Here is a 27,947-nt window from a genome sequence, read left to right on the forward strand (position 1 = left end):
GCTTCTCCCTCTCACCCTCCCCCCTGGTCGTGCCCTTTCTCACTCTCAAATAAATAAATAAAATCTTTAAAAAAAAAAAAAAAGAACAGTGCTGTTAGAGCATATTTATACATGTCTTCCAGTGAACCTGTGTATATACCAATACAGGAACTGCACATTGTAATTTCTACAAATATTACCAAGTTATTTTTATAAAATGGTCAATTTACATTCCCACCAGCAATGTATGAGAATTCCTTTTGTTCTGTAAGAAACCATCAGACAACTTAATTTTTGCCAATCTAGTGGATAGAAAAGACCAAAATTATATTTGGACCTACTGTGCATTTCCTCATTTATTAATGAAATAAATCATTTTTAACAGTTTAATTCACTTAATTCATACAATTCATTAATTTAAAGTTTATAGTTCAGTAGTTTTTGGTATGTCAGAGTTCTGCCACCATACCATAATCTAAATTTAGAATCTTTTCATCACCCCAAAAAGAAACCCTAGATCCACTAGCAGTCTCTCCCCCATTGCTCCCTCTCCCAGCACCAGGCAAGCACTGATCTACTTTCTAGTGCTATAGATTTGTCTATTGTGGACATTTTGTATACATAGAATCATGCATATGTGGCCTCTTGTGACTGGCTTCTTACACTGAGTGTAAAGTTTTCAGAAATATCCACTTTGTCATATGTATCAGTATTTCATTCCTTTTTATTACCAAATAGTATTCCATTGTGTGGATATTCCACATTAGTCTATCCATTCCTCAGTTGGTAGGTTGTTTTCCCTTTTTGGCTATTACGAATAATGCAGCTGTGGACATTCTGTGTACAAGTGTTTGTGTGGACAAATGTTCTCAGTTCTCTCGGGTACATACCTGTACACCTAGGAATAGAATTGCTGGGTTGTATGGTGACTTTAATCTTTTGAGGAACTGCGAGATTGTTTCTAAAGTAACTGCACCATTTTATATATTCCCATCAGCAGTGTACAAGGGTTCAAAATTTTCCACATCCTTTCCAGCACTTGCTGTTAGCTGGCTTTTTATTAACATTGTAGTGAGTATGAGGTGGTATCTTATTGTGGTTTTGATACACGTTTCCCTGATGACTAACGATGTTGAACATCTTGTGTGTTTATTGGACATTTGTGTATCTTCTTCGGAGATTGCCTTTTATGTTGCTTCCCTTGTGAAATACCTCTTTTCGCCCATCATGTTCTCCCTGTTTGTGACTTGTCTTTTCTCTACATATGAGATATGAGAACCCAGGTGTTAAATGTATAAATCATCTCTTTTATGGTTAGTATTCTTTGTATCTTGCTTATAAAATTGCTTCTGAACCTTGGATCAAAACACAATTCTCCTAGGTTTTCTTGGAAAAGTTTTGTACTTCTGTCTCTTACATGAAAGTCCTTGATGTACCTAGAATTGATTATCTGGCACAGTAGGAGTCAGGGATCCAATTTCTTTTTTTTTTCCTTTATATATACTCAGTTGTCTTTTCTGTTCCGCAGATCTGGACAAGACACTAGTAGCATTTTGTCTTGTTATAAAGCTGTGTAATTAAATCTTTATAAAGGCAAACCTCTCTGCCCTTGTGGGGACCCTACCTACCACTCTTCCATACAAACTTTAAAAACAGCTTTTAAGATTAACTGAAAATTCATGTTGGATTTTTGGTTGGAATTGCATTGAATTGATAGATCAGTAAGAGGAAAATTTACATCTTTTAACGTTCTCCCACAAACTCTATAGTATGTACCTTATTTATTTCTAGTTAGGAAAAAAAGTCTTCACTGTGGGGGTGAAATTACTATGCAGAGTATACAGTTGATCCTTGGACAACATGGGTGTGAGTTGTGTGGGTCCACTTACATGCAGAGTTGTTTTTTTTTTTTATAAACATTGGAAAATTTTTTGGAGATTTGCAACAATTTTTAAAAACTAGCAAATGAACCATGTAGCCTAGAAGTACTAAAGAAAATAAGAAAAAGCTAGCTCTGTCATGAATGCATAAAATATATGTAGATTCTATTTTATTACTTATTACCATAAAATATATACAAATCTATTGTAAAAAGTTAATCAAAACTTACACAGAATATACATGGCACCATTTAGTCGAGAGAAATATAATGATGTAGTATTAAATCATAACTGCATAAAATTAACTGCGGTACATACTGTATTACTGTATAATTGCCTACCCACCTCCGTTTGCTGTTACAGTGAGCTTAAGTATCGTATCTGCTTAAAATGCCATGTGATGCTAATCATCTCTGCATGAACAGCTTGTCTCTCCAGTAAATTGGGTATCACCGTAAGAAGTGACCTCTTCCAGTTCTTGTGTATTTTTCATTGTGTTTCATGCAATACCATAAGCCTTGAATAACACCATGGGACCCATGCGAAGTGCCACTAGGGATGCTGGAAATGCTCCCAAGAAGCTGAGAAAATTTAGGACATTATAAGAAAAAGTTGAATTGCTTGATATATGTACCGTAGATTGAGGTCTGCAGCTCCAGTTGCCCACTATTTCAAGATCAATTTATCCAGCATAAAGACCACTATGGAAAAAAAGAAAAGGAAATTCATAAAGCCAGGTGTGAAAACCTTACACTTTTTGCAAAATACCTTTTTATCTTTTATTGAAAATGTAGCTTTGTGTAGGTGCAGGATTGCTATAAGAAAGGCACAGCTGTAGACTCTAATATGATTAAGTAAAAGCAAAGTCATTATATGACAACTTAAATCAAAAGGAAGATGAAGGATCTAAAGCTGGAGAATTTAATGCCAACAAAGGATGGTTTGATAATTTTAGAAAGAGATTTGGCTTAAAAAATGTCAATGTAACAGAAGAAGTAGCTTCCATTGACCAAGAGGCAACAGAAGTTCCCAGATGCCATTAAGAAAATCATTGAGGGGCGCCTGGGTGGCTCAGTTGGTTAAGCGTCTGCCTTCGGCTCAGGTCATGATCTCAGGTTCCTGGGATCAAGCCCTGCATCAGGCTCCCTGCTCTGCAGGGAGTCTGCTTCTCCCTTTCCCTCTGCCCTTCCCCACCCACACCTCCACACCCTGCTCGTGTTCTCTCTCTCAAATAAATAAGATCTTAAAAATCATTGAGAATATTTATCTGAACAGGTTTTTAGTACAGGTAGAAGTTCCCTATTGTGGAGAAAAATGCCACAAAGGACATTTATTAGTAAGGAAAAGAAGCAAAAACCAAGATTTAAGGCAGGAAGCTATAGGCTAACTCCTACTGTTTTGTGCAGTTGGATTTATGATCAGGACTCCTGAGCCTTGAAGGGAAAAGATAAATACCAGCTACCAGTCTTTTGGTTGTATAAGAAGACCTAGATAGTGAGGACCCTTTTTCTGGATGGGTTCCATCAATGTTTTGTTCCTGAAGTCAGGAGAAAGTACCTTGCCAATAAGGGACTGCCTTTTAAAATTCTTTTGATATTGGACAATGAGGATGGCCACCCGGAACCCCATGAGTTCAACACTGAAGGCATCAAAGTGGTTTACTTGCCCCGAAACACAGTGTGTCTAATTCAGTTTCTAAATGAGGGGTCATAAAGACCTTTAAGGCTCATTACACACAGTACTCTATGGAAAGGACTGTCAACACTATGGAAGAGAACCCTGATAGAATATCATGAAAGTCTGAAAAGATTACACCATTGAAGATGTTGTTATAGAAAAAGCCATCACGACCAAAACAATAAATTCCTGCTGGAGAAAACTGTGTCCAGATGTGCCTACCTTCACAAGATTTATAATAGAGGAAATTGTAAAAGAGATTATGGATATAGCGAAAAGTGGGGAGGGGGGAGTGTTGAAGGGTTTCAAGATCTGGATCTTGGAGAATTGACATCAATCTGGCAGAAGGGTTATTCAAGACTGCTTTTGACTTCTTTAATGACATGGACCCTTCTATGATACAGGCACTGAAGCTAAATCAATCAGTGGAAGAAGGATTGGTACCATATGGAAACATTTTTAGAGAAATGAAAGGCAAAAAAGTCAGACCAAAATTATGTATTGTGTAAAGTTACACTGAGTGTGCCTGCCTCCCCTTCCACCTTGGCCACCCCTGAGACAGCAAGACCACCCCTCCTCTTCCTCCTCCTCAGCCCATTCAACAAGAAGATGACTAGGATGAAGACGTTTACGATGGTCCACTTAAGGGTGAACAGTCCCCACGCCACAGATAATAAATTTACATTGTGTAGGTTTGTGTCTTTGTGCAAAAATCTAAGAACTGTACAGCAAGAACTGTGTCAGCAGCATCACCCAAGTATTCACCGTGTAGAACATTGTGTACGAGACTTGATGGACATGGGTAGCCTATCCTTACATAGGCATAAGGTGAGTGGTATTTAATATAAAATTAATAACGTGTTAGTTTGCTTACTGTCTTTGCTTTCCAAGAATTACATTACCATGCACTCTGTCTCTCATAATGGGAGAAACTGAGTATCAGCCTAGCATCGCTGGTAAGAGTTTTGTAATGTAACAATGTTTCCAGTGCTGTGTTATGAATATGACATACCATTGTCTGCCATAAGTCTTTTTTTGCCCTAAAAATTTTATAACCATTCATTAAGCTAGGCTACCGTGAATGAAGCAGCTGTATCAGCCACACTAGGTTACCGTAAAGCAATGGGACTGCTGCTGCTTTGTTACCAGTGCATGAATCATTATACCTGTAAATAAACATGAATTTCTTTTTCATGTTTTTTCATTTTTGATGTCTAGTGTTGGTAATATGTATAACACGTACAGCGTGTTGTATCACGTAAGATGGTAATGTAGGTAGGAAAGACAGATCATCTTGTAAACAGATGACAAACTTACGCTGTGAGAAATACAGTGCTATAAATGTTTTCTCTCCCTCATGATTTTTTTTTGTAACATTTTCTTTTCTCTAGCATACTTTATTGTAGGAATCCAGTGTATAATACATACACAAGACGTGTTAATCGCCTATGTTGTCAGTAAGGCTTTCAGTCAGCAGTAGGCTGGCAGTAATTAAGTTTTTGGAGAGTCAGAAGTTCTACTCGGATTTTCAACCAGGTAGGGTGTCGGTGCCCTTAACCCCTGTGTTGTTCGAGGGTCCACGGTACTTAATTTCTCTGCACAGTTGTGGAAGTGCCACCAGGACTCAGCTCTTTTCCTAGTTCCTGTTTTGTTTTGGAAACTACTCTAGTGAAATTACTGGTGTTTATGGTTGCAGAGCAGTTCGTGCTGTTCCAGCTCTAGCTCTGCCCTAAGTATCTGCTAGCCACGTGTAGCTATTTAGGTAACCCAGACTAAAATGAAAAATTCAGGTCCTCCGTGTCGCTAGCCCATAGCCAGTGCTCAGATGCCATTGTATTTTTTTTTTTAATTTTATTTATTAGACCGCACGCACAAGCCGGGTGAGAGGGAGAGGGAGAAGCAGGCTCTCCTCTGAGCAGGGAGCCCGATGCAGGGCTTGACTCCGAGACCCCGGCATCATGACCTGAGCCCAAGGCAGACGCTTAACCGACTGAGCCACCCAGGCCCCCAGAAGCCATTGTATTGCATAGCACAGGTACAGAACATTTCAATCAGAAAGTTATGGATAGTGCTGCTAGAGACCAGAGGCTGGCAACCCCTGTGGGCCATATTTAGCCCACCCCCATTTTTGTAAATAGTGTTCTAGTAGAATACAGTCACACTCTTCCATGTATATATTGGCTAGGCCTACCTTCCTGGTACAACAGCAAAATTGAGTAGTTGCAGCAGAAACTATATAACCATAGACCCTAAATATTTACTGTCTGGCTTTTGACAGAAAATGTTTAATGAGCCTTCCTGACCATGCTGATTGACATGGGATATAACCTGGCCCTTGGGATTTTTAAAGCTCCCCTAGTGATTTTATTATGTAGCAAAGTTTGAGACCACTGATCTAGACTGATGAGCTCTTCCCCTGAGTCCCTGCTACCATGGCTCAGAGTTGGCAGAGTGGGTGCTTACAGAGGAGTTGGTGGCTTCTGAACTCTCCTGTGACTTAGATTTCTGAGCCCTTGACCTGCATGGGATTGTTCAGGGTTCATTATAGAATAGTGGGTTAGAAAATGCATTCCTGTCTCTGCATCCCCCTTTCCAGGCAGCTGTGGCATTCTGAGGCCTTGCACAGGCTATCCCTCATTCCCACTGTGCACATCAGGTTATGTGGGTCCACTTACATCCTTAGTGCAGCAGTTCTCAGACTAGCATTTACACGGGGTTTAGGACAGTCCTATTTCAAGCTAGGAGGTTTCCCACCCCAACTAGGAATTAAGAATTTGCATTTGCAGTAAGGACTCACATGATGCTAATGCTGCTGGGGGAGCACCTTGAGAACCATTGTTTCAGAGTTGCTTCTCACATTTTACTGTGCATATGAATCACCAGTGGATCTTATTCAAATGCAGACCATGGCTCATTAAGGATAGAGTAGGGCCTGAGATTGTGCATTTCTAACGAGCTCCCGGGTATTGCTGGTAGACTACTGTTAAAAATCCAACTGAGTAAATTTAAAAATCAAATTGGCTTCATTCAGTGATTCATTATTTGGGCAGCATCTCATCTGGTAATAGAAAGGAGCTCCACCAAGCTGTAAAAAATCAAAGGTTTTTAAAGGCAGAAATGGGGCAGAAAAAAAATTAACAACAAAGAATGCATTGTTTCAGGTAAGGCTGCCCTCCTAAGTGGAATGGAAGGGCCCAATGGGCAGATTACCTAATACTGACCAGATAATTCCAGGTTGACTGATCCAGGTTAAGGGGGATAGAGAGGGATGGGGGTTGCAACTGTCATTAGGTATTAAGTCTTGGTTTGCCAGCATGGGGTTCAGCACAGGTGACTCCATTTTGGGCCTGTTGTCTCTTTTTTAACAGTTTACCCCCTTTTGATCAGACTGTCATCTTAACTGAGAGATGTGATAAGAATTTAAGGCATTAGTGTTACTCTCAACTTCTGCTCTGTAGTTCTCGCAGCTTTTGTCCATCCTTTGTGTGGTATTCATAGGTCATGACGTCTTTTGCTTAATCTCTGTGATAGTCACAGGCCACGACTTCAGGTTCAAAATCTTTAAGTCAGTCATTCTCTGCATTCCTTTTATGACATTCCAGTTTGGGGAGGTCATTTGACGGTTAGTGGCTGTGAACACACATTTAAAGCTTTTGAGAGAACACCAGGAAGATTATGATTATGAACAGGATAATTCCAATGTTTGGAGTCCCCCAAGACCCAGACCAGTCAAAATCAAAGACAGACCCCGCTGAAGGAGTCACCTTTTTGAGCCAAGTGGCTTTTCAGTAATCTTACACAACTGAGTTTCAGCTTCTCCAGAAGTGTTAATCCAGCAGTAGCAGTTGATGTTGGCCATAGCTCAGACGTCTCCGTGTTCAGCCAAAATATAATCGGGGGCTATTCTATTAACAATAACAACTTTGGCCAGAGAGTCTAAGGATCTTTGTTGAACAGCTGTTGTCTTAGCAATGGATTCTGCAGTATCTTTGAGTTAAGGTTTCTAATCATACTCTAACTTATATTTACTGAGAGCCAGAGAAGTATGCCCCTTCCTGTGTGATTCCTGTGTCATGAATGTCTCCTGGTAATTTCTTTCTAACTTGATGTATAAATCCAAGGGAATCAACCAGTGAGGTATCATAGTTCGTTCTGGAAAGTAAGGGGCACAGCTAGATGACGTAAGACATTGCCCAGCTATGTGCCAGCTGTCTAGGCATTCAGAGGCCCAAGGAGAGTGAGAACCACAAAGACAAACCCTGTCAGGGTGCAGACCATCTCCATTAAAGTGGTCCTATTAATGGAATCGTTCACAGAGTTTACTGCATTTACCCGTTCAAGCCAGGGGTCAGTTAGGTTTTCAGCACAGATGGGAAGAAAATCTCCTAACTTGCAATAGGGTCGCTCTAAATGCCTTGCAAAGATGTGTGCTGCTGGTGAGATCTTTGAGTGAATCATGAGAAAATGGGGGTGCACGTGTACCAAGATTTATGTAGATATTTGTGTCTGATTGGGCACACAGCAGTTATAAATGGAGAAAGGTAAAAAGGCACAGGATGTTCTAGCCATAAGAGTTGAACTTGGTAAAAAAAAAGCTTTTTAAAGGGCTAGGGGAGAGGTAGTAACATTGTAGTAATTGGGAAGAGAAGAGAAATTGGTCACAGGGAAGACCAAGGGATCTCTAGCCTCTTGGATAGATCAGAGTCTTTGATGACAAATCCAGCAGTCTGAAAGGTTACTAAGCACTGGCCCGGGAGATAACAGATCGAGGCTGTTACCTTTCCAGGGCAAGACCAGAATAAAGGAAAGAAGGAGAAGGAAAAAGAGTTTTCATGTTCAGTTAAAGTATGAAATCTTGATCCAGAGGGAAGCAGTCTACTTTGAAGTCACCTGCTTCTCGGCCTCATCAATTTGATTTGGAGGTTTAGAGTTTGAAGATCCCATTAGTTCTCTCAACCTTGCCTGATATGATCAAGGGTGATCGGCACAGTGATCATTTAAAGAGGTTTGCAAGGCTTTCGTTAAGGCTTGTATGATTTGCCCAGTGAGATGGGTGCCTCAATCACTGGAATTTATAGAAGGTATATCGCAAGTGGAAAACATGTTTTCTAACAGTCTCTTTGCTACTGCAAGGGCATCAGCCTTGCAGCAAGGAAAGGCTTCAATCTATCTGGAAGGCATGCATACAAGAACATAGGGATAACCCATACAAGGTAGCAACTGAATGAAGTCCAGTTGCAGTTGTTCAGAGGGGCCAGAAGGAGGAGGTTTGAGGCCTCTGGGAACAAAAGTTGTTTTTCCAAGATTGCAGACCTGATAGGTCAGACATTTAGATGCAGATGAGGCGGCAGGAGCAGAAAGAGCACACAGGAATTAGTCTGCTTGCAAAAGTGTTGGGTCAATTCTGAATTGAGAAGACTTGAAGCTGTGTTTGGAGTTCACAAAGAAATGTCATTTCCTAACGTTAAATTCACTGAGGCTTCTATAGCTGCAGCCTTATGGCGGCTGGAACAGGCTCTAGCAGTGGAATCCAGTAACATAGGCAGTAACAGGCCTATGTTTATTGCCATATTCTTGCAGGAGCATTTCCACTGCTTGGTTATCTCTTTCATGCACAAATGAGGTGAAAGGGTTGGGTTTGGTAACTCTAGAGCAGGTGAATCTTCTGGTGCTTATTTTTGTCTTAAAAAGGTCTGTTCATGTTTATCTTCCCATGCAAGGGGTTCAGGGACTGGAATTTTAGTAAATTCATAGAGTGGGGAAGCCAACAGAGAAAATTTAGAAACCCATAATGTGTAATAGCTAGCTAAGTTAGAAATCCACAAAGCTGTGCTCGGCTTAATCCTTTTTCCAAATAACTGGATTCCTTTAGTGCTTAATTATGACCTGGGTAATCAACAGTGTCTAGAAAGAATTGTGATTTTTTCCTCAGAGACTTTATATCCCTTTTCAGCGAACTGCTACAGCAAGTAAATGGAATCCTTTATGGACACCTCTTTGGTAACAGCATAGAAAGAGAAGGTATGCATATTGTAAAAGGACTGATTTCCCAGGGAACTGGAGGGTAATGAAATCTTGGTGGAGTACATGGGGATAATAAGGGACCTCGATGAATCCTTGAGGTCTGATTGTCTGGTATATTATTGATTATTCCAAGTAAAAGAAATTGATACTAGCTGTTGAAGTCCACACAGATGCTGGAAAAGGCTGAACAAGTCTACAACAGTGAACCATTTGAGTCTGGTAGAACTTGTGACAAAAGGGTGTTTGGGTTTGGAACAACTGGGAAATAGGGAATAAATCGTTAATAGCTCTTAGGTCCTGGACAAGTTGCCATCCCCTCCCATTATGTTTCCAGACTGGCAAATTATGCATGCTGCAGGGGCTAAAACAGGGAATGATTAACCCCTGCACACAGTGTGAGGCCTTGTATGTCCTCGTGCCTTAATGGATAGTAGGGCAATACAGGAGTAGGTTTAGTCCTGTCGTCCAGAATTAGAAGTGGCCCACAGATTTTTCAGGCATCTCAGTTAAATTAGAGGATTTCTGTTGGAATTCTTCCTCATCTATATCAAAGACCAATCATAAAGATTATAAGATCAGGTTCAGGTTGGTCAGGAAATTCTAAGGTGAGGTCACATTAGAAGCAAAATTTATTAGCCCCTTTAATTTAGAAAGGAGATCTCTTCCTAATAAATTGGGGCTGTATCACAGAGCAAAAAAGGCAGCTTTTTAGTAGAAGGTCCCAAAGTCATTTGTACTGGTCAAGATAGAAATTCTATCTGAACAGCTTTGCGCAGTGGCAGTATCGTAGCCAATTGAGGTTTATCCGAGGCGTGATTATTGCTAATTCAAAGAAATTCTATCTGAACTTTATTAGACATCCCTGGTATATAAACCTTCTTTTCACTCTAAGGGATTTGTTGTCCTATGAGAGTGGGGTTTAGGGGCACCTGAGTGGCTCAGTCATTAAGCGTCTGCCTTTGGCACAGGTCATGTGGGATCCAGCCCTGCATCAGGCTCCCTGCTCAGCGGGGAGTCTGCTTCTCCCTCTGACCCTCCCCCTTCTCATGCTCTATCTCATTCTCTCTCTCAAATAAATAAATAAAATCTTTTAAAAAATAAATAAATAAATAAAGTAGAAAGTGTAGCCCAGGTATCTACTAGAATTTAGCAAAGTACTTGATTAATTTTTTTTTCCCCTTGGATGTTTAGGGTGTTACTGATAGCAGTTTACTGGAGGGTCCCTTGGAGCCCAGTTTTGGGAATGGCCCATATGGGAGCTCTTCCTTGGGGACACTGAGGAAGGACCTTTGAGGATGGTTTCTCTAAAGTGCCCCAGTTGATTACAAATGAGATAATGGAGCCTGGGCCAGCCATTTGATGATGGACTTCTAGGAGGGTATGACGTGGGAGACCCGGTAAGGCCCTTAGTTTGGCAGACCTTTGTTTATGATTTTGGTCCAGATCCTGTCAAAGTGTTTGGCTGTGGTCACAAGTTCAGTCAAACCAGTAGCCTCTAATCCTATATTCTGCCTTTTTATTAAGCCACTAATCTCAGGAAATAATCCATTTACAAATAGGGCAGCTTAAGCAGGTTGTATGGAATCAGGAGTGACATAGGAAGAACACTTCCAGACAGGCTTTAGATTCTGCCACAGATCCATCTTTTATTTTCATGTTTGGATAACAGACCAATCAGTGCAGGCAGGGAAGACTCTAGGAATGGCTTTTTAAATATCAGTTGATATATTTCCAGATTTTTGTGGTCCATACAAGGACTATGTTGGTGATTGAGGATCTTGATTATCATCCTTGGGATTCTGCTTCCCAAATCCATTTTTGGGTACCTTCACAAGGTTCTACCGACATGTGTACAAGCTGATAAAGTTCTGGCAGCCTGGGGTCATAGGCACTCATAAGGATTCTAAACTCTTCAGAAAACTCGGGCCTCTTCCTTAGGTTCAGGAAATTCTTTAGCTATGACCCTTAGTTCAGTCTTTGACCAAGGAGTGAAAGAGATCTGAGAAGGATCACTTGCAACCTCAGGTGGCTTTATTTTTTAAAGGTAACAGTTTAATAGTCTCTTAGAGTGGAAAGGCAATTTTGACAGAATTAGTAAAACATGAGTACGTAAAGAAGGCTAGAGAAGAATGTAGGAGTCAAGTCAGTTCTATCTTTTAGGTACCTCTGTGTCTTTAATTTTTCCATGGTCTTTTGAAATGAATCCTTTAGTGAGGCTATTTTAGAACCTTGAAGCCTTTTGGAAACCTCTGCATACCAATTAAAATAGGTATCCCAGGGGCACCTGGGTGGCTGAGTCGTTAAGCGTCTGTCTTCGGCTCAGGTCATGATTCCAGGGTCCTCGGATCGAGCCCCACATCGGGCTCCCTGCTCAGCAGGAAGCCTGCTTCTCCCTCTCCCACTCCCCCTGCTTGTGTTCCCTCTCTCACTGTGTCTCTCAAATAAATAAAATCATTAAAACTAAAAAATAAAGGGGCGCCTGGGTGGCTCAGTCGGTTAAGCGTCTGCCTTCGGCTCAGGTCATGATTCTAGGGTCCTGGGATCGAGCCCCACGTGCGGGCTCCCTGCTCGGCGGGAAGCCTGCTTCTCCCTCTCCCACTCCCCCTACTTGTGTTCCCTCTCTTGCTGTGTCTCTCTCTGTCAAATAATTAAAAATCTTTAAAAAAATAAAAATAAATAAATAAATAAATAGGTATCTCATTCTTTTAATTCAGGAATCCTTTCAAGTACATTTCTCTTTTAATTGTGTAGTTGATGTACAATATTATATTAGTTTCAGGTGTACAGAATTTATATACAATACAAAGTGATCACCACAGTTCATCTGGCTACCCTCTATCACCATACAAAGTTATTACATTATTAACTGTATTTCCTGTGTTGCACATGGCATCTCTGTGTCTTATTTATTTAATAACTGGTAGTTTGTACCTTTTTATCCCCTTCCCCTATTTTGCCAACTGCCTCACCATCCTCCTCTCTGACAACCACCAGATTGTTCTCTGTATCTATGAGTCTGTTTCTGTTTTATTTGGGTTTTTTTTAGATTCTACATATAAGTAAAATAGTATTTGTCCTTTGCTGACTTACTTCACTTAGCATAATACCCTCTAGGTCCATCCATGTTGTCTCAAATGTCAAGTTTTCATTCTTTTTTTATGGCTGAGTAGTAGTCCATTGTATATATGTATATACCAGTTTCTTTATCCATTTATCTATCAATGAACACTTAGGTTGCTTTCATACCTTGGCTGTTGTAAATACTGCAGTGCACATAGGGGTGCATACATCTTTTCAAATTGGTCTTTTCATTTTCTTCACATAAATACCCTGAAGTGGGATTACTGGGTCATAGGGTAATTCTGTCTTTAACTTTTGAGGAACCTCCATACTGTTTTCCATAGCAGCTATACCATTTTGCATTCCCACCAACAGTGCATGAAAGTTCCGTGTTCTAAACATCCTCACCAATGCTTGTTATTTCTTGTCTTTTGAACACTAGCCATTCTGACAAGTGTGTGGTAATCTCATTGTGGTTTTCACTTGAATTTCCTGATGATCAGTGATGCGAGCATCTTTCATATGTCTTGGCCATCTATATGTTCTCTTTGCAGAAATGTCTGTTTAGGTCCTTACCCACTTTTTAATTGGACTTTTTAAAATACTGAGTTGTGTGAATTCTCTGTATATTTTGGACATTGACCCTGTATCAGTTGTATCATTTGCAGACATCTCCCATTTAGTAGGCTGCCTTTTCATTCTGTTGGTTTCCTTCACTGTGCCAAAGCTTTTTAGTTTAATGTAGTCCCACTTGTTTATTTTTGCCTTGTTGCCCTTGCCTGAGGAGACAGGTCCAAAAAAATATTCCTGTTTTCTTGCAGGAGTTTTATGGCCTCTGGTTTAATATTTAAGTCTGTGATCAATTTTGAGCTTATTTTTGTATATTGTGTAAAAAAAAAAAGTGCTCCAGTTTCATTCTTTTGCATGTAGCTCTTCAGTTCTTCCTAGACCATTTATAAAAGAGACCATCTTGGGGCACCTGGGTGGCACTGTCAGTTGAGTGTCTGACTCTTGGTTTCGGCTCAGGTGGTGGTCTCTGGTTGTGGGATTGGGCCCCATGTCGGGCTCTGTGCTATGTGGCGTCTGCTTAAGAATTTTCTCTCTCGGGGCGCCTGGGTGGCTCAGTCGTTAAGCGTCTGCCTTCGGCTCAGGTCATGATCCCGGGGTCCTGGGATCGAGCCCCACATCGGGCTCCCTGCTCGGCGGGAAGCCCGCTTGTCCCTCTCCCACTTCCCCTGCTTGTGTTCCCTCTCTCGCTGTGTCTCTCTCTGTCAAATAAATAAATGAAATCTTTTAAAAGAAAAAAAAAGAATTTTCTCTCTCTCGCTCTCCGTCCGTCCCTCCTCTGATCTCTCTCTAAAATAAATAAATTTTTTTTTTTTTAATTTATTTGACAGAGACACAGAGAGAGAGGGAACACAAGCAGGGGGAGTGGGAGAGGGAGAAGCAGGCTTCCCGCTGAGCAGGGAGCCTGATGCGGGGCTCAATCCCAGGACCCCGGGATCATGACCTGAGCTGAAGGCAGATGCTTAACGACTGAGCCACCCAGGAGCCCCAATAAATAAATCTTTAAAAAAAAATTTTCCCATCTTTTCCCAATTGTATATTCTTGCCTAATTGACCGTATAAGTCTGGGTTTATTTCTGGAGCTCTATTCTGTGCCATTGAGTGTATGTCTGTTTTTGTGCCAAGTACCCTATTGTATTGATTACTATAGCTTTGTAGTATAGTTTGAAATCAGGGAACATAATTCCTCTAGCTTTGTTCTTTCTCAAAATTGCTTTGGCTCTTCAGGGTCTTTTGTGGTTCCATACAATTTTAGGAATATTTAGCCTAGTTTCATGAAATGCTGTTGGTATTTTGGTAGGGACTGCATTGAATCTGTGGATTCCTTTGAGTAGTATGGACATTTTAACAATATTAAGTCTTCCAGTTTCATGAGCATGGTATATCTTTCCATTTATGTGTGTCATCTTTGATTTCTTTCATCATTGTCTTAGAGTTTTCAGAGTATAGGTCTTTCACCTCCTTGGTTAAATTTATTCCTAGGTATTCTTTTTGCTGAGATTGTACATGGGATTGTTTTCTTAATTTCTCTTTCTCACAGTTCATTATTAGTGTATACAGAGACAACCTATTAATGTATATTAATTTTGTATCTGGCAACTTTACTGAATTCATTTATTCTAATACTTTCTTGGTAGAGTCTTTATTGTTTTCTATATATAGTATCCTGTTGCCTGCAAATAGTGAGTTTTACTTCTCTTCTAATTTGGATGCCTTTTATTTCTTCTGCTTGTCTGATGTGACTAGGACTTCCAATCCTGTGTTGAGTAAAAGTGGCAAAAGTAGGCATCCTAGTCTCATTCCTGGTCTTAGGAGAAAAGCTTTCAGCTTATCACCACTGACTATCATGTTAGCTGTGGTTTTGTCATATGTGGCCTTTATTATGTTGAAGAATGTTCCCTATATACCCATCTTATTATAAATGGATGTTGAATTTCATCAAATACTTTTTTTTTTTTTAAAGATTTTATTTACTTATTTGACAGAGACAGAGAGAAGGACACAAGCAGGGGGAGAGGGAGAAGCAGGCTTCCTGCTGAGCAGGGAACCCGATGCGGGGCTCCATCCCAGGACCCTGGAATCATGACCTGAGCCGAAGGCAGATGCTTAACAACTGAGCCACCCAGGCGCCCCTCTTTTTTTTTTTAAGATTTTACTTGAGAGAGAGGATGAGCAGTGTGGGGGAGGGGCAGAGGGAAAGGGAGAAACAGACTCCCTGCTGAGCAGGGAGCCTTATGCGATGCGGGGCTCGATGTCAGGACCCCGAGATCATGACCTGAGCTGAAGGCAGACACTTAACCAAGTGAGCCACCCAGGTGCCCCTGATTTGTAGCTTTTTGTTGATTGATTTGCAGGCATTAAACCATCCTTGCATCTGTGCGATAAATTTTACTTGATCATGGTTTATGATTTTTTTTAATGTATTACTTAGTTCAGTTTACTGATATTTTGTTGAGGATTTTTGCATCTATGTTCATTAAAGATATTGACCTGTAATTTGGGGGGGGTGGGGATTTGTCTGCTTTTGGTATCTAGGTAATGCTAGCCTTACAGAATGAGGAATTTGGAAGCATTCCTTCCTCTTTGATTTTTGGAATAGTTTAAGAAGGATACGTATTAATTCTTCTTTAAATATTTGGTAGAATTCATCTGTGAAGCCGTCTGGTCTTGCATTTTTGTTTGGTGGGAGTTTTTTGATTACTGATTCAGTTTCATTACTAGTAACTGGTCTGTTTAGATTTCCTGCTTCTTGATTCAATCTTGGAAAATTGTGTGTTCCTAGGAATTTATCCATTTCTTCTAAGTTGTCCCTTTTGGTGTAACTTCTCTTTCACTTCTAATTTTATTTGGACCCTCTGTTTTTTTCTTGATGAGTCTGATTAAACATTTATCAATTTTATCTTTTCAAGGAACCAGCTTTTTTTTTTTAAGATTTTATTTATTTAATAGAGCATGAGCAAGCACAAGTAGGCAGAGCAGCAGGCAGAGGGAAAGTAGAAGCAGACTCCCTGCTGAGCAGGAGCCCGACTCGGGACTCGATCCCAGGACCCCGGGATCATGACCTGAGCCGAAGGCAGACGCTTAACCAACTGGGCCACCCAGGCGCCCCAAAGAACCAGTGTTTAGTTTCACTGATCTTTTTATTTCCTTTATTTTACTAACTTTGGGCTTTGTTCGTTTTTTAGTTTCTTTAGGTGTAAGGTTAGATTGAGATTTTTCTTGAGGTGGGCCTGTATCACTATAAACTTCCCTTTTTTTTTTTCCTTTTTTAAAGATTTTATTTATTATGTGTAGGTCATAGTGAGCTAGTTTGATTCATCATGGAAAAGGATTTTATTTATTAGAGAGCAGTGGAGGGGGGAGGTAGAAGCGGGGGGGGGGGGGGGGGCAGACCCCTGGCTGATCAAGGTGCCTGATTCGAGCCTCAATCCCAGGACCCTGGGATCATGACCTGAGCCAAAGGCAGACGCTTAACTGACTGAGCCACCCAGGTGCCCCTAAACTTCTCTCTCAAAATTATTTTTGCTGTGTCTCCTACATTTTGAACTGTTGTGCTTCCATTTGCATTTGTCTCAAGGTATTTTTTTTCTCTTATTTCTTTGTTGACCCCTTGGTGGTTTAATAGCATGTTGCTCTTAGCCTGAACATGTGTTTCTTCCAGTTTTCATTTTGTTTAGCTCTTTTTCTAAGGTTTTTGTCTTGTTCTTTTCTTTGGAACATATTCTGTCTCATTTTGCCTCTGTTTAAATATATTTGTTTCTACGTATTAAGTGGATCAGTTACATCTCCCGGGCTTGAAGAAGTGGCTTTAAGCCAAAGGTATCCTAGGGGACCCAGTAGGGCAAACTCCCCTGGTCACCCAAGCCATGTGTCCCAGGGATGTCCCGTGTGGGCTGTGTGCACCCTCCTGTCATGGCTGGGTTGCAGTTGGTGTGGACTCAGTGGTGTGCAAGGCAGTTCTCTGGTACAGCGGGCTGCAGTAGCTGTGGGCAGGGCAGCCTCCTGGTGCTGTGGCTGCAAAGTCCAGCTAACTCTTGCAGGCACTCTCGTGTGCGGAGCTGGACCCCCCAGGGCAGGGGCACTAGCGCCAGACAAGGCCTCCCACTGGGTGTGGCACAGCAAGAGGTCACTTGGGAAGGTTCTGGTGCTAGACGAGGCTGCCTGCCAGGTGTGGCAGGGCTAGCATGTTTCTTAAATGAGCAATCTTGTCTACTTGTCCCCATAAGGCCCGTTTAACTCTGGGCTGTTTTTAGTAAGATTTTGCCATTCTTGTAGGTATTTATGACTTCAGGAACCATAGTTTTTAGACATAAAGTATGCAAGTGTGCCAGAACGTTGTGCACGTGACTTTTTAGAGTTTCAGGTTCTAAGACTTTGGATTTCTCAGAGCCAATCTAAATACCTAAAAGGTGCCACTTGGTCGGGGGTTGGTGTTTTACAGTGTACGTTGTTGCATAGAAATTTTCTTGGAAGTTGGTGGGTGACCAACCGTCCATCTAACCCATCCCATGACCAATTTATCCTATCACAGGAGTCGTCTTGGGGATGACAAACACTGTAAAATACTCGTGTCCACCAATTTTTGTGGCTTTTTGGCTTCCAAGATCCTCATTAGCAATAGTTTTTATCTACACAAAAGATGACAAATAAATATGTACCTTAACATACCAGCAGTAAGCAAGAGAGGTTTACTGGGAACTAGCTAAGAGAGGCCGTGTGCACCACCAGCAATTCCCAGCATGGACTAAACCAGCAAATTCCAGCAAATAGGGACTGTGGACTGGAAAGAGGTCCCAAGTAACTGGGGAACTGCAGATTGAACCAAGGGCTGAGGAACTGGGTTCTGAATGGAACATTCTGCCAGCTGAAGGTGACCAGCTAAGCCCTGGACTGGAAAGCCAATTAGACTAGGATCACAACTTAGAACCCACAGCCCTCAGAAATGGTGAAAGGGCCGTGAACTCAAAAATGGGTTTACAAAGAGGCGCCTAGGTGGCTTGATTGAACATCTGATTCTTGATCTCAGCTCAGGTCTTGATCTTAGGGTCATGAGTTCAAGTCTTGAATTAAAAAAAAGGGGGGGGTTGCAGTTATCATGCCAGTGGTTCTCATCGTCCCAGAATGCTGTCAGAAGTTTGATTCAGCTCCTGGCACTGCCACCCGATCTGTTAAAAATTTATCCAGTGATTGATGAATCAGGCAGCAACTCATCTACAATAGAAGGTAGCCTCTGCAGAGCTATAGAAAAGGAAAAGTTTTTTAAGGTGGAAAGGGGGTGGATAATGGAAATTATTAGCAAAGAATGCATTGTTTCAGGTAAGGTCACCTTCCCGAGGGGAACGGAAAGGCCTATGGGGCAGATTACCTCACTAGTGCTAACCAGGTAATTTCAAGTTGACTGGTGAAAGTTACATTCCTGGAGGATTGAAACTGCAACTAGGTTAGGTTAGGGATTAAGTCTTGGTTGTTGATGTGGGGTTTAGCACAAGTGACTCCTTTTTGGGCCTGCTGTCTCCTTTTTAACACCACAAACCAGACTTTGATTAGTTAAGGCTGTAGACCATTTTAAGAGCACATTCTAACCTGATCTCCCTATCTCTCTCTACCCCATCTCTAGACTCTGCTACTAGGGTGACTTTTCTAAAGCACAGCCTTGATTGTGTTCCTTCCCTGATTAAAAACCTCCCATTGCTTCCCACCACCTGCTATTCTTTACAGAACAAAGGGGCAGCCTCCTGTCAGCACCTTTTTCTCTCTGGTTACCACCCCGTCTCTCCATTCCTTGTCTAAAAGCTGGATTTCGGGAAACCTTACTACCAAGTGTTCTGCTTCCTTCCAGTGCTCATATTGTCCTTTTGATCCACAACTTTTATTACTTTAGCCTTCTTCCTTTCACCATTGTGTGCCCGTCTTAAACTCTCCCATTTCAAATGCTGTTGCTTCTTTCCTTTCACTCCACTAATGTGCAGTGAATAAATGAGTTCATATATGTATGGTATCTTCATTCCGACTAAGAACAAATTTGAACCTGTTATAGTCCTTAGCACAGCAGCTGTGTTTAATATTTTTGTCCTTGTATGTAATGGGCTATAAATTTCTTCATCTGATGGGTTTAGAAGAATTTTAAGATTTTATTTGTTTTGGGTGGGGGGGGATGGGCAGAGAGGAGAGAAACCCAAGTGGACTCCACGCTGAACATGGAACCCAGCACAGGGCTCAATCCCATGACCCCAAGATCAGACCTGAGCTGGACACTCAACCAAGTACACCACCCAGGTGCCCCTAGAAGAATTCTTAGATAGAGTTTATAGTTTCCATTCCCAGCCTGTTTCACAGAAGTATTAATGCTTAAAGCATTTGACTATCATCTGTAAGTACAAAACATGCTATTTAGTAAACCTTCATCTGCATCAGGTTTTGCCATTCTCTTTAGCTACTAAATGAATAGTCCCAACTAGTTTTGACTCCCACATCCCCTTTAGCAGAATATAACTTTGTGATCCTTATCACAATCTATATGCCTCACAGAAACCACTTTTGCTCTTCCTTCCAGAAAGGTGCCAGCAATCTGACTTGGCGATCAGATGTCTTGGTGGAATATCAAGGAGAAGGCCGTAATGTCACCGACCCAACCTGTCCTTCACTGAGTCCTGGAGTATCTGTGAGTAATAGCTTGAGTTGGCTTAGACAGTTTTCTTACCAATAGCACAGCAAGGCATAGATTTAGGTGTGTCAAGTATTAAAACCCTTAATCTGAGTCTTGGTCCTCTTTCACTTGACTTTGTCACTTGACGTAGAGATTAGTAGACAAACAAGACAAATTTAGTAATCCTGAAAATGATGTTTCTGACCTATTGTCAGAATGTGCACCTTGAATTCTTCAGTTTTTGTAACAAGCACATGTATCTACCCATATTCTTATTCATTTCCCTTCTTGTTTTCCTACCCTTCCCAATAGCAGTATACCATTGTTTATGAGGAAGGTTATCAGTGGCCTTCAGTAGAGATACGGGGTTGCCACAGTTATATGTAACTGCCATCATAAGTGTCTTGCTTGGTGGCAGCCAAGCTGGTCATGAAGGTGGTAAGAGCAGTATTGGTCTCACTTTAGGTAATGGGAAATAGGAAAGTCAACTCCAGAGAGAAGCCTGATACCAAAGTGTAAGGAATAGTGAAGAACCAACCAAAAGTTGGTAAGGAAAACATGAAGAAACAACTTACCTGCAGCTGATTCCACAAAGCTCACTTGAGCCTTTTTCTCCAACCCATTAAGATGACAGTTCCTAATATACCTTAGACATGACTCCTAGGAGATTGGTTTCGTCTCCTTACCATCCATCCCATCCATTTTCCATTTGCTCGCTACAACAGATTCTTGTCATGAGATTAGCAGACAGTGATGGCAAGTCTACAGACAAACATGTTCCTTAATCAAGTTAGCTACAAGGAACAAAGCCCCACATCTATCTTTGATTTACTTCTCTGTGGAAAGTTTCCTAATTTCTGTCCAGTGGTAGGTCTGACTTGAGCCAACTTGGTTGCCCCTGTAGGCAAGTGGTATTTGTTACTACAGAACTGCCCTGATTCAACTTTCTCAATATCCCTACAGCAATGTTTCCCAGACTGTGTCTGTGAAGATGCTTACAATAACACCTACGCCTGTGTGAGGACCCTGTCGGCGCAGTGGAATTTACAGTATTGTGAGTTTGATGACCAGGAGGTAAGAAGGCCCTCTGCCTCCCCCACCCCTTTGTGTCCTAGTGCCAGTGCTCTGTTGGCTGGACGTGGTAGCAGAAGAGCAATTCCAAGGATGTTCCCTAAGGAAGATAGGTTTCTTATCTATACTTCCACTTAGGCTTCCTTCAGTTAAGAAAATAGAGGGGCACCTGGGAGGCTCAGTCAGTTAAGCATCTGACTCTTGGTTTTGGCCCAGGTCGTGATCTCAGGGTCCCGAGACTGGGCCCTGCACTAGGCAGAGTCTGCTTGGGACTTTCTCTCTCCCTCCCCCGCTGCCCTCCCCCACTCACATGCACTTCCTCTCTCTCTCAAATCTTAAAAAAAAAAAAAAAAAAAAAAAAGCCACAAAGCCATACCGCACTTCTCTAACTGTGCCCTTTCCAAAAGGGATTTTCTCCACTCCCAGCACCACCCAAACACACTTTAAATGCACCGTCCACTTGCTCAGATTGCTACATGCCTGGTCTCTCGGCTTCCCTGATAGTTTGGGGTCAGAGTAAGACACCTCAACTTCTGTGGAGGTAAAAGGAGTCAGAACATTTGCTACTTAGTGACAACCAGCTTGTTCAGAAACTTCTGTCCCCACAACAGCGCATTCCAGAGCTGCTCAAATAGATCAGCAGTGGGGCATCAAAAGCAAGACCAGGAGGCTCCATCCTTGTAAGAAGGTGGCTTTTAGCCACCAGAGATCATTATGGATTGTCTGAGGATCTCATGCCCTCCAGTCCCTTGTGGTTTCATACTGTTTATCAGCATGTGCTCATCTGGCATACACATCTGCTATATGGAGCCGATGCTCACTGTGTTTCTCAGAAATGGACTTACTCACCACTTGTTTGCAGCTCATAAGCACTGTGGACAGCAGCAGCAGAACATCGTTCACAATCAGTTCTTGTTCCTCCTTTCCCCCATAATGTTTACATGTCATCTTCCTAGCCTGTCACTTGGAGAATAAAGTACAGGGGCGAGGGGGGAGACAGTGATATTAGATCTATCCAGTGTCAGAAATAATGGGATTGTGTCCTTTCCCAATTGGCGGTGGACATCCAAAACTGCTTTTTAAAACAGGAAACTTTAGCATCTGTACAACACAGGTTAGAATACTTTCATATCTATTCTTATTTGAATCTTAACAATTCTAACACAAAAACCTTCAAATGTCAGCTCTCACTTTTGTTAACAATATTAGCAGTCTACTTTCTGAGCCTATTTGAGGGTCCTGCATTCTGTTCTCTGCTTTTATTATAAAAGGTAGTAAATTTGTCCTCCTATCTCTGCCGAAAGGCTCAGGGGGTACTGGAGGCCCCTTCCCAGCACGTGGGCCATGGACCTGAAGCCCTTTAACCCTGAGAACAGATGCTCCGTGGTCTCGTGTTTACCCTTGGGCTCTCTGAGGATGTTGAGACCAGATGATGTTCTCCCAGGCACTGCGCTTATCCACCTCTTCCCTTCCCATTTAGAAATCATTCACACGAGGAGTACTTCAAATATAATGCTTGTTCTTTACTTTCCCCCATGTTCACATTCTCGCAGGTATTTGTAGAAGTCTATAACCTGACTGCAGATCCAGACCAAATCACAAACATTGCTAAAAGTATAGACCCAGAGCTTTTAGGAAAAATGAACTACCGGCTAATGATGTTACAGTCCTGTTCTGGACCAACCTGTCGCACTCCAGGGGTGTTTGACCCTGGGTAAGTTTCCCTTGTCTTCGATGGTTCTCCCAAGTTGTCTAGCAATCATGCCATCCTTGAAGGCAGAGGCAGCCTGAGGGGCCCTTTTGGCTTTGAGCTAAGCTGTGTTTCTCAGTGTTCTGCTTTATGGTAGGAATCCTGTGTCTGTTGTGCTGAGAAAATAAGTTCTTTGAAACTTCTTGCTCTCTGGTTCCAGTTGGTGCTTTACATGGAGGCCTAGCCCTGACCCCTGCCGCGTGTGGCTCTTGTCGGTTGCACAGATGACAGGGGGGGCTTTTTTAGAGTAAGCCGACCAAGTGCTGCCCTGTTCCCTAGCACTTCTGAGACGATATGCCTTCGTTCATTTCTCAGAAACCCCAATTAGAGGAACTGGAATGCTTGCCAGTAAATTTAATATGCTAAACACACAAAATGAATTAGAAGGCATAGACTCTGAAATGTTGAACTACATAAAACCACTGTAGTATATGAAGGCAGAGAAGATTTTCATCACCTACTAAGCCAGCTCTGTTCCTCCCACTCATTCCTCTGCAATAGTAACTTTTCACCAGTGACACTGGGTCTCAGCATACCATGAATTTGAGCTGCCTATGGTAAGAAACTTGTCATTTTATGCTTGAAGATTATGAGATCTAAAGTTGAATTTTCACCAGGAAAGGATTATTTTAGTTCTTATTTTGATAGTAGGGAAGATTGATGTCCTATGCTTGATGGAAAGTACTAACTTTAGTAACTTAGTTATTTAGCTGTCTTTGTCTAAAATGTCTTCAGTACACATTAGAGAGTAATCTCTGCGAATGAGCAGAGAAACTGGATTATAGACGGTTTATTAAAGAAATGTAGGGGCAGCTGGGTGGCTTAGTCGATTAAGCGTCCAACTCTTGGTTTCGGCTCAGGTCATGATCGCAGGGTCGTGGGATCGAGCCCTGCGCCGGGCTCTGAACTCAGCTCACAGAGTCTCCTTAAGATTCTTTCCTCCTCTGCTCCTCCCCCTGCTCTTGCTCTCTCAAATAAAATCTTAAAAGGAAAAAAAAACATTTTTGCTTCTAAATGCCATATATAGAGCCAGCAAGATGTGGAGGCCAGCAAACTAAAACTAGGTGACAATAATATAAAAAGACATTTATCATAATTTTATATCACTTAAGCCTTTTTTTTTTAATATGGATAACCCTGTTAATCGGTCAGAACGCATCGGTCAAGCGTTCTCACTGCCCAGTTTGGAGCTTTCCTCCAGGTTAGTGAAATGCAGCCTCACTTACACCAGTTCCTTGAATAGGAAATTCATTCTCTAAAGTAAAAGGCACAAGACTTCTAGTTGACACATGATGATTTTGCAGTTTCCAACAGCTACTTTGCTCAGAGTGTTTTATCAAGTAAAATTAGATGTCTATAGCAGTCTCTGGATGACTCTTGGGACTTAAATCCATCCTCAGATGGAGCCTGAGCATCAGGCCTGAAGTGTTAGGACTTAACCAGACAACTTCCAAGCAGTCGCTAGAGCCCTGAAGGAAATTTGCCCAAGGGTCACAGTTAGAACTGATACAGCAAGACCTTGTGACTCCCAGGCAAGCTGTGTTTGTTGTAACTATAATTTGTCTTGCTCACGTTCTAAGAAGCTTATAACCGAGACTGTAGATGCTGGCTTTACTAGTATTTAAACCACCTGATTTCTTTTTAAATTCCTTAGCAGTAGCTTATTCCTTCCCACCAAACACTTAGGCCTATAGAATCCTCTGAAAATGGGGGTCAGCAGACTAGATCCTACAGGCTCCCCCCATCCAGCCACCACCCTTTGAAAATAGCCACAAACATTCATTTACATACAGTAACAAAGTTGAGTCATTGGGACAGAGAGTGTATGGTCCCCCCCTTGTTCTAAAATAAGGCTAAATAGTTTATCCCAAGAGATTGCAGGATAAAAGTAAAATACAATGTTCTGTCTAGCCTACACATGTAAAATGTCTTTCCAGCCAATCTACCTTCTTTAATTTTACCACCGAACAAAGAGTAAAAGCTGAATGGTAACTTGACACTTGGCCAACTTACAGTGTGTGCCAGATATTTCACGTGAATTACACTGCCTTACTATTTTATTGGTAGCCAGAGAGGTTAATGACTTACCTGAGTTCATAATGAGCCAGATGGAAACTTGTGTCCGAGGTGCACACCTGTGCTCTTACCTGTCATTCTGTCTGAACTGTGAAGTAAAGGGCTCTGGTAGGGCTCCAGCAAAGGCTATATTCTTGCCATTAGGCTGCTTTAACCAAACTTCAGGATGCCTCCAAACCCCTCTCAAAAAAAAAAAAAAAAAAAAGGCAGCTCACATCTTGCCTCCTCCTAATGCTTCTCAAGATTAATCTTACTTGTTTTTCCTCCTCTTGGCTTTTTACCACATTGTTTTGTGCTTGCTTCCTTGTGCTGGAAATGCTCTTCATTATTCAGTACTTCTGTACTACACACTTTGCCACTCGATTCCTTTCTGGTGATTTAAGTTCCTGCTCTCTTCCTTCCTGCTATCCTTTCCACTGAACATGCTGAAGGAAGTGCTCAGCGGCTAACTCGAGTTAACGTGACCCCTTTCCTTCCCCAGATACAGGTTTGACCCTCGGCTCATGTTCAACAGTCACGGCAGGGTCAGGACGCGAAGGTTTTCAAAGCATCCTCTGTAGCGACGTCTGCAGCCGGGTCCCCGCACGCCTCTGCCTGGTGGAGTGATTGTAGTAGGTATCTGTAGCTAGTCCTCGACACCACGCCTGGAAGAGTTTCTGGACTGGCCCTCAGTCCTGTTGGAAAAGGCAACCCAATCGGCGGACTTCCTTGTGCAAAGTGTTAAACTGTGAACTCTGCCCTTACGTCAGGAATGGCTGGCCCTGGTCCCTTCACTCAGCTAATCACGAATGCTCCTGAGGTCTTCGTTCTCACCATACCCTTTCCTGGGGTTACAGTTCTTGATTATTCCCCATGTGGTCAGAGTCTGAATTTGTAAATCCATTCAGATAAATGGCAATACTTGGGGGGCAGGGGAGTATTTTACAGCTTGACCACTTCACTATCAAAAATACCAATATCACATGGCTTGAATAACCATCAGAGCAAGAACAAGTACCACCATTTTCAGATTAGTCACAATGTGGTAAGGTCACAAATTCAAAACCCATCTGTCAACCAAGCACTGTTTTTTGTTGTTGGGTTTTTGTTGTTTCGTTTCTTCTGCATTCTGGGCTGGTGCTACACTGACATAGAACAGTCAGTTTTTGGTAAAGGCTAATTCCAGGTAGTTCTAAAAGGTGATAGCCATCTCCTCTCTGGTGGCTGCTAACCACATGCTAACCACAAGTGGGAATGTCTCTTCTTTTGATAATTACTCCTCTGAGATCTGAAAAACAAAGTGGCTTAGGTATCAGCAGAGAAAGAACTTCCAAGGGTTGGTGAAGGTTGCATTTTCTGAGGGCCTGCTGTAGACAGGGCTCTTGGGTTGACAGGCTGAAGGGCTATAGTTGAGATAAAGTGCCTGTGTAGCAGGGAGCCTGGGTTCAGTTTTGACTCTGCATTTTGTTGACATTCTGTTCATCTGGTATAGTTGATGCAAAGTTCCAACTGCTTTACCCTAATTCCTTCCCTTTTAGAGAAGTTCTTCCTGAGTGTTTGGAGTCTTGGGTAATTTGGGCCTCACTCACTATTCCCCGGTCAAAGTCAGACCTTGTTGAGATTTCCTCACTGCTTAGAACACCTACATTCGTAGGTTTCTGGGCTCAAAGACCAATCCTGTTTCTATTGTTTTCTTCACAGGAAAGCTAATCTGTGGTGGGACGGCAGGGGGAGGAGGAAGAGCTGTGGTTTATAACCTGTTCAACTCAGGCAGTAGTGATTTTAGCTTTATTTAAGGTCTTAGGTTGAGCTTTAAGCACTTTGTAAGACATGGCTGTAAGCAACTTCTCTATCCGAACTCCAGATCTGGAGCCATGTTGGGTTAATAGCCATTGGGTTTGTTCCTTTACCTCATGCAATCCCAGTAACTGTGGTGGTATTTAGAGGTGAAATTGGCAAGTGAAATGAACACCTCTGCTGTGAATGTTTTAGGGAAAGAAATTCTAAATATTTTGTAATTAAAAGCAAACTACAATGTTAAATATGGGTATCAGCTTTATTCTACACTTTGATTCTTAACATTAATCAGTCAACTTCTACCTTACTGAAAGTTGACCATAGTTATTCCCGAATAAAAAGAAACCAACTCTTACCAGGTCTTATATTGTGATGTCCTATTATTCAGTTTTATGATGCTGGTTCCTGAGAGCCGGCAAAGTCATAAGAGTGACACAAGTCAGCTGCCCATAGTAACCGTGCCACACTGCTCTTAACATTTCGCGGACTGCTGTTTGGGTGGTGGGGATGGGATGCCCACTCTGTGTACCTCTCCTGTATCTGGTACATTTCCTACTAACTTGGGAATAGCCTATAATTCGACTTTCTCTTAGACTGGCTTCATTCTGGATCTGTGCTAAAATCATCTTTCATAAAGAGGACTCAGTTCATAGCCTAGCAAACTTCAACACACTGAACTTTTCAGAATGTATATGTACAAGGAACACGTTGCAAGCCAAGTCTCTTACTTGTATGAATTTGGATTTTGATTGTTTTCTCTTTTACAAGGCCAGGTCTGGACTGGTTGGTGCCCTTCAGAGGAGAAAACTAACCATTAGAAAAGTGACCCAAGGCCACAGGAATGAACAGAGATTTTTGCCTTACAAGATTTCCTATTAAAATCTCCCCCTCAAATACCCAGTGGGGAACCCCTTTTGAGCATCTTTGAATTTGTCCAACGGTACTGTTGCAAAATACATTTTAATTGACAATATTAAGGATTTTGTACAAAATAGTGACAGTAGCCATGGAAGTTACATCTTAATCTGTGAGAAACGTTCTTAAATTTATTTTTGGTGTCTAAGGATTAGTGCTTTAACAAAATAAGATGGATTGTTCCAGGGTCCTTATTAAGAGAAAGCAAAGGCTATTTCAGCTGATCCGCCAATGAATTAGATGGGAATATTTGGGTTTTTTACTTTGACCACCACTTAGGTCCCATGACCTCTGTCAATTCCTGTGTTTGTATCATCTGTTCCTAGAAGTTACTCTGCCCTGGCTTTGTGTCATCTCAGTCACCTGACTTAGAAAGTGCCCTTCAAAAGACCCTGTTCACTGCTGCACTTTTCAACAAATTAAAATTTATTTCTGTTCCAGTGGGAATGTGTCCTTTGTTTTAGTCCACAAGTAGTAATTTTGACAAGATTTTTTTTTTTTTTCCCTTGATGCCGGTTAATCTTTT

At 41.7% G+C, this 27,947-nt stretch overlaps 1 protein-coding gene and 1 non-coding gene across 2 annotated transcripts in view; both read left to right on the top strand.

Moving 5' to 3' along the window:
- GNS (glucosamine (N-acetyl)-6-sulfatase) overlaps positions 1 to 27,859 on the top strand; it is a 55,429-nt gene extending 27,570 nt beyond the window's left edge. The window contains exons 11-14 of the mRNA XM_032420457.1: positions 19,741 to 19,848; positions 20,797 to 20,907; positions 22,458 to 22,618; positions 25,212 to 27,859. Coding sequence (XP_032276348.1) covers positions 19,741 to 19,848; positions 20,797 to 20,907; positions 22,458 to 22,618; positions 25,212 to 25,290 — 459 coding nt within the window. The 3' untranslated portion in view covers positions 25,291 to 27,859. The remainder of the gene's footprint in view (positions 1 to 19,740; positions 19,849 to 20,796; positions 20,908 to 22,457; positions 22,619 to 25,211) is intronic.
- On the top strand, positions 10,325 to 10,472 carry LOC116642670. Its single transcript, XR_004301362.1, has one exon. It is a non-coding gene; the product is annotated as a U4 spliceosomal RNA (small nuclear RNA).
- Positions 27,860 to 27,947: the final 88 nt, after the last annotated feature.

This window comes from Phoca vitulina, unplaced genomic scaffold, assembly GCF_004348235.1.
Source record: "Phoca vitulina isolate PV1807 unplaced genomic scaffold, GSC_HSeal_1.0 scaffold23, whole genome shotgun sequence".
In the NCBI taxonomy this organism is placed as follows: Eukaryota; Metazoa; Chordata; class Mammalia; order Carnivora; family Phocidae; genus Phoca; species Phoca vitulina.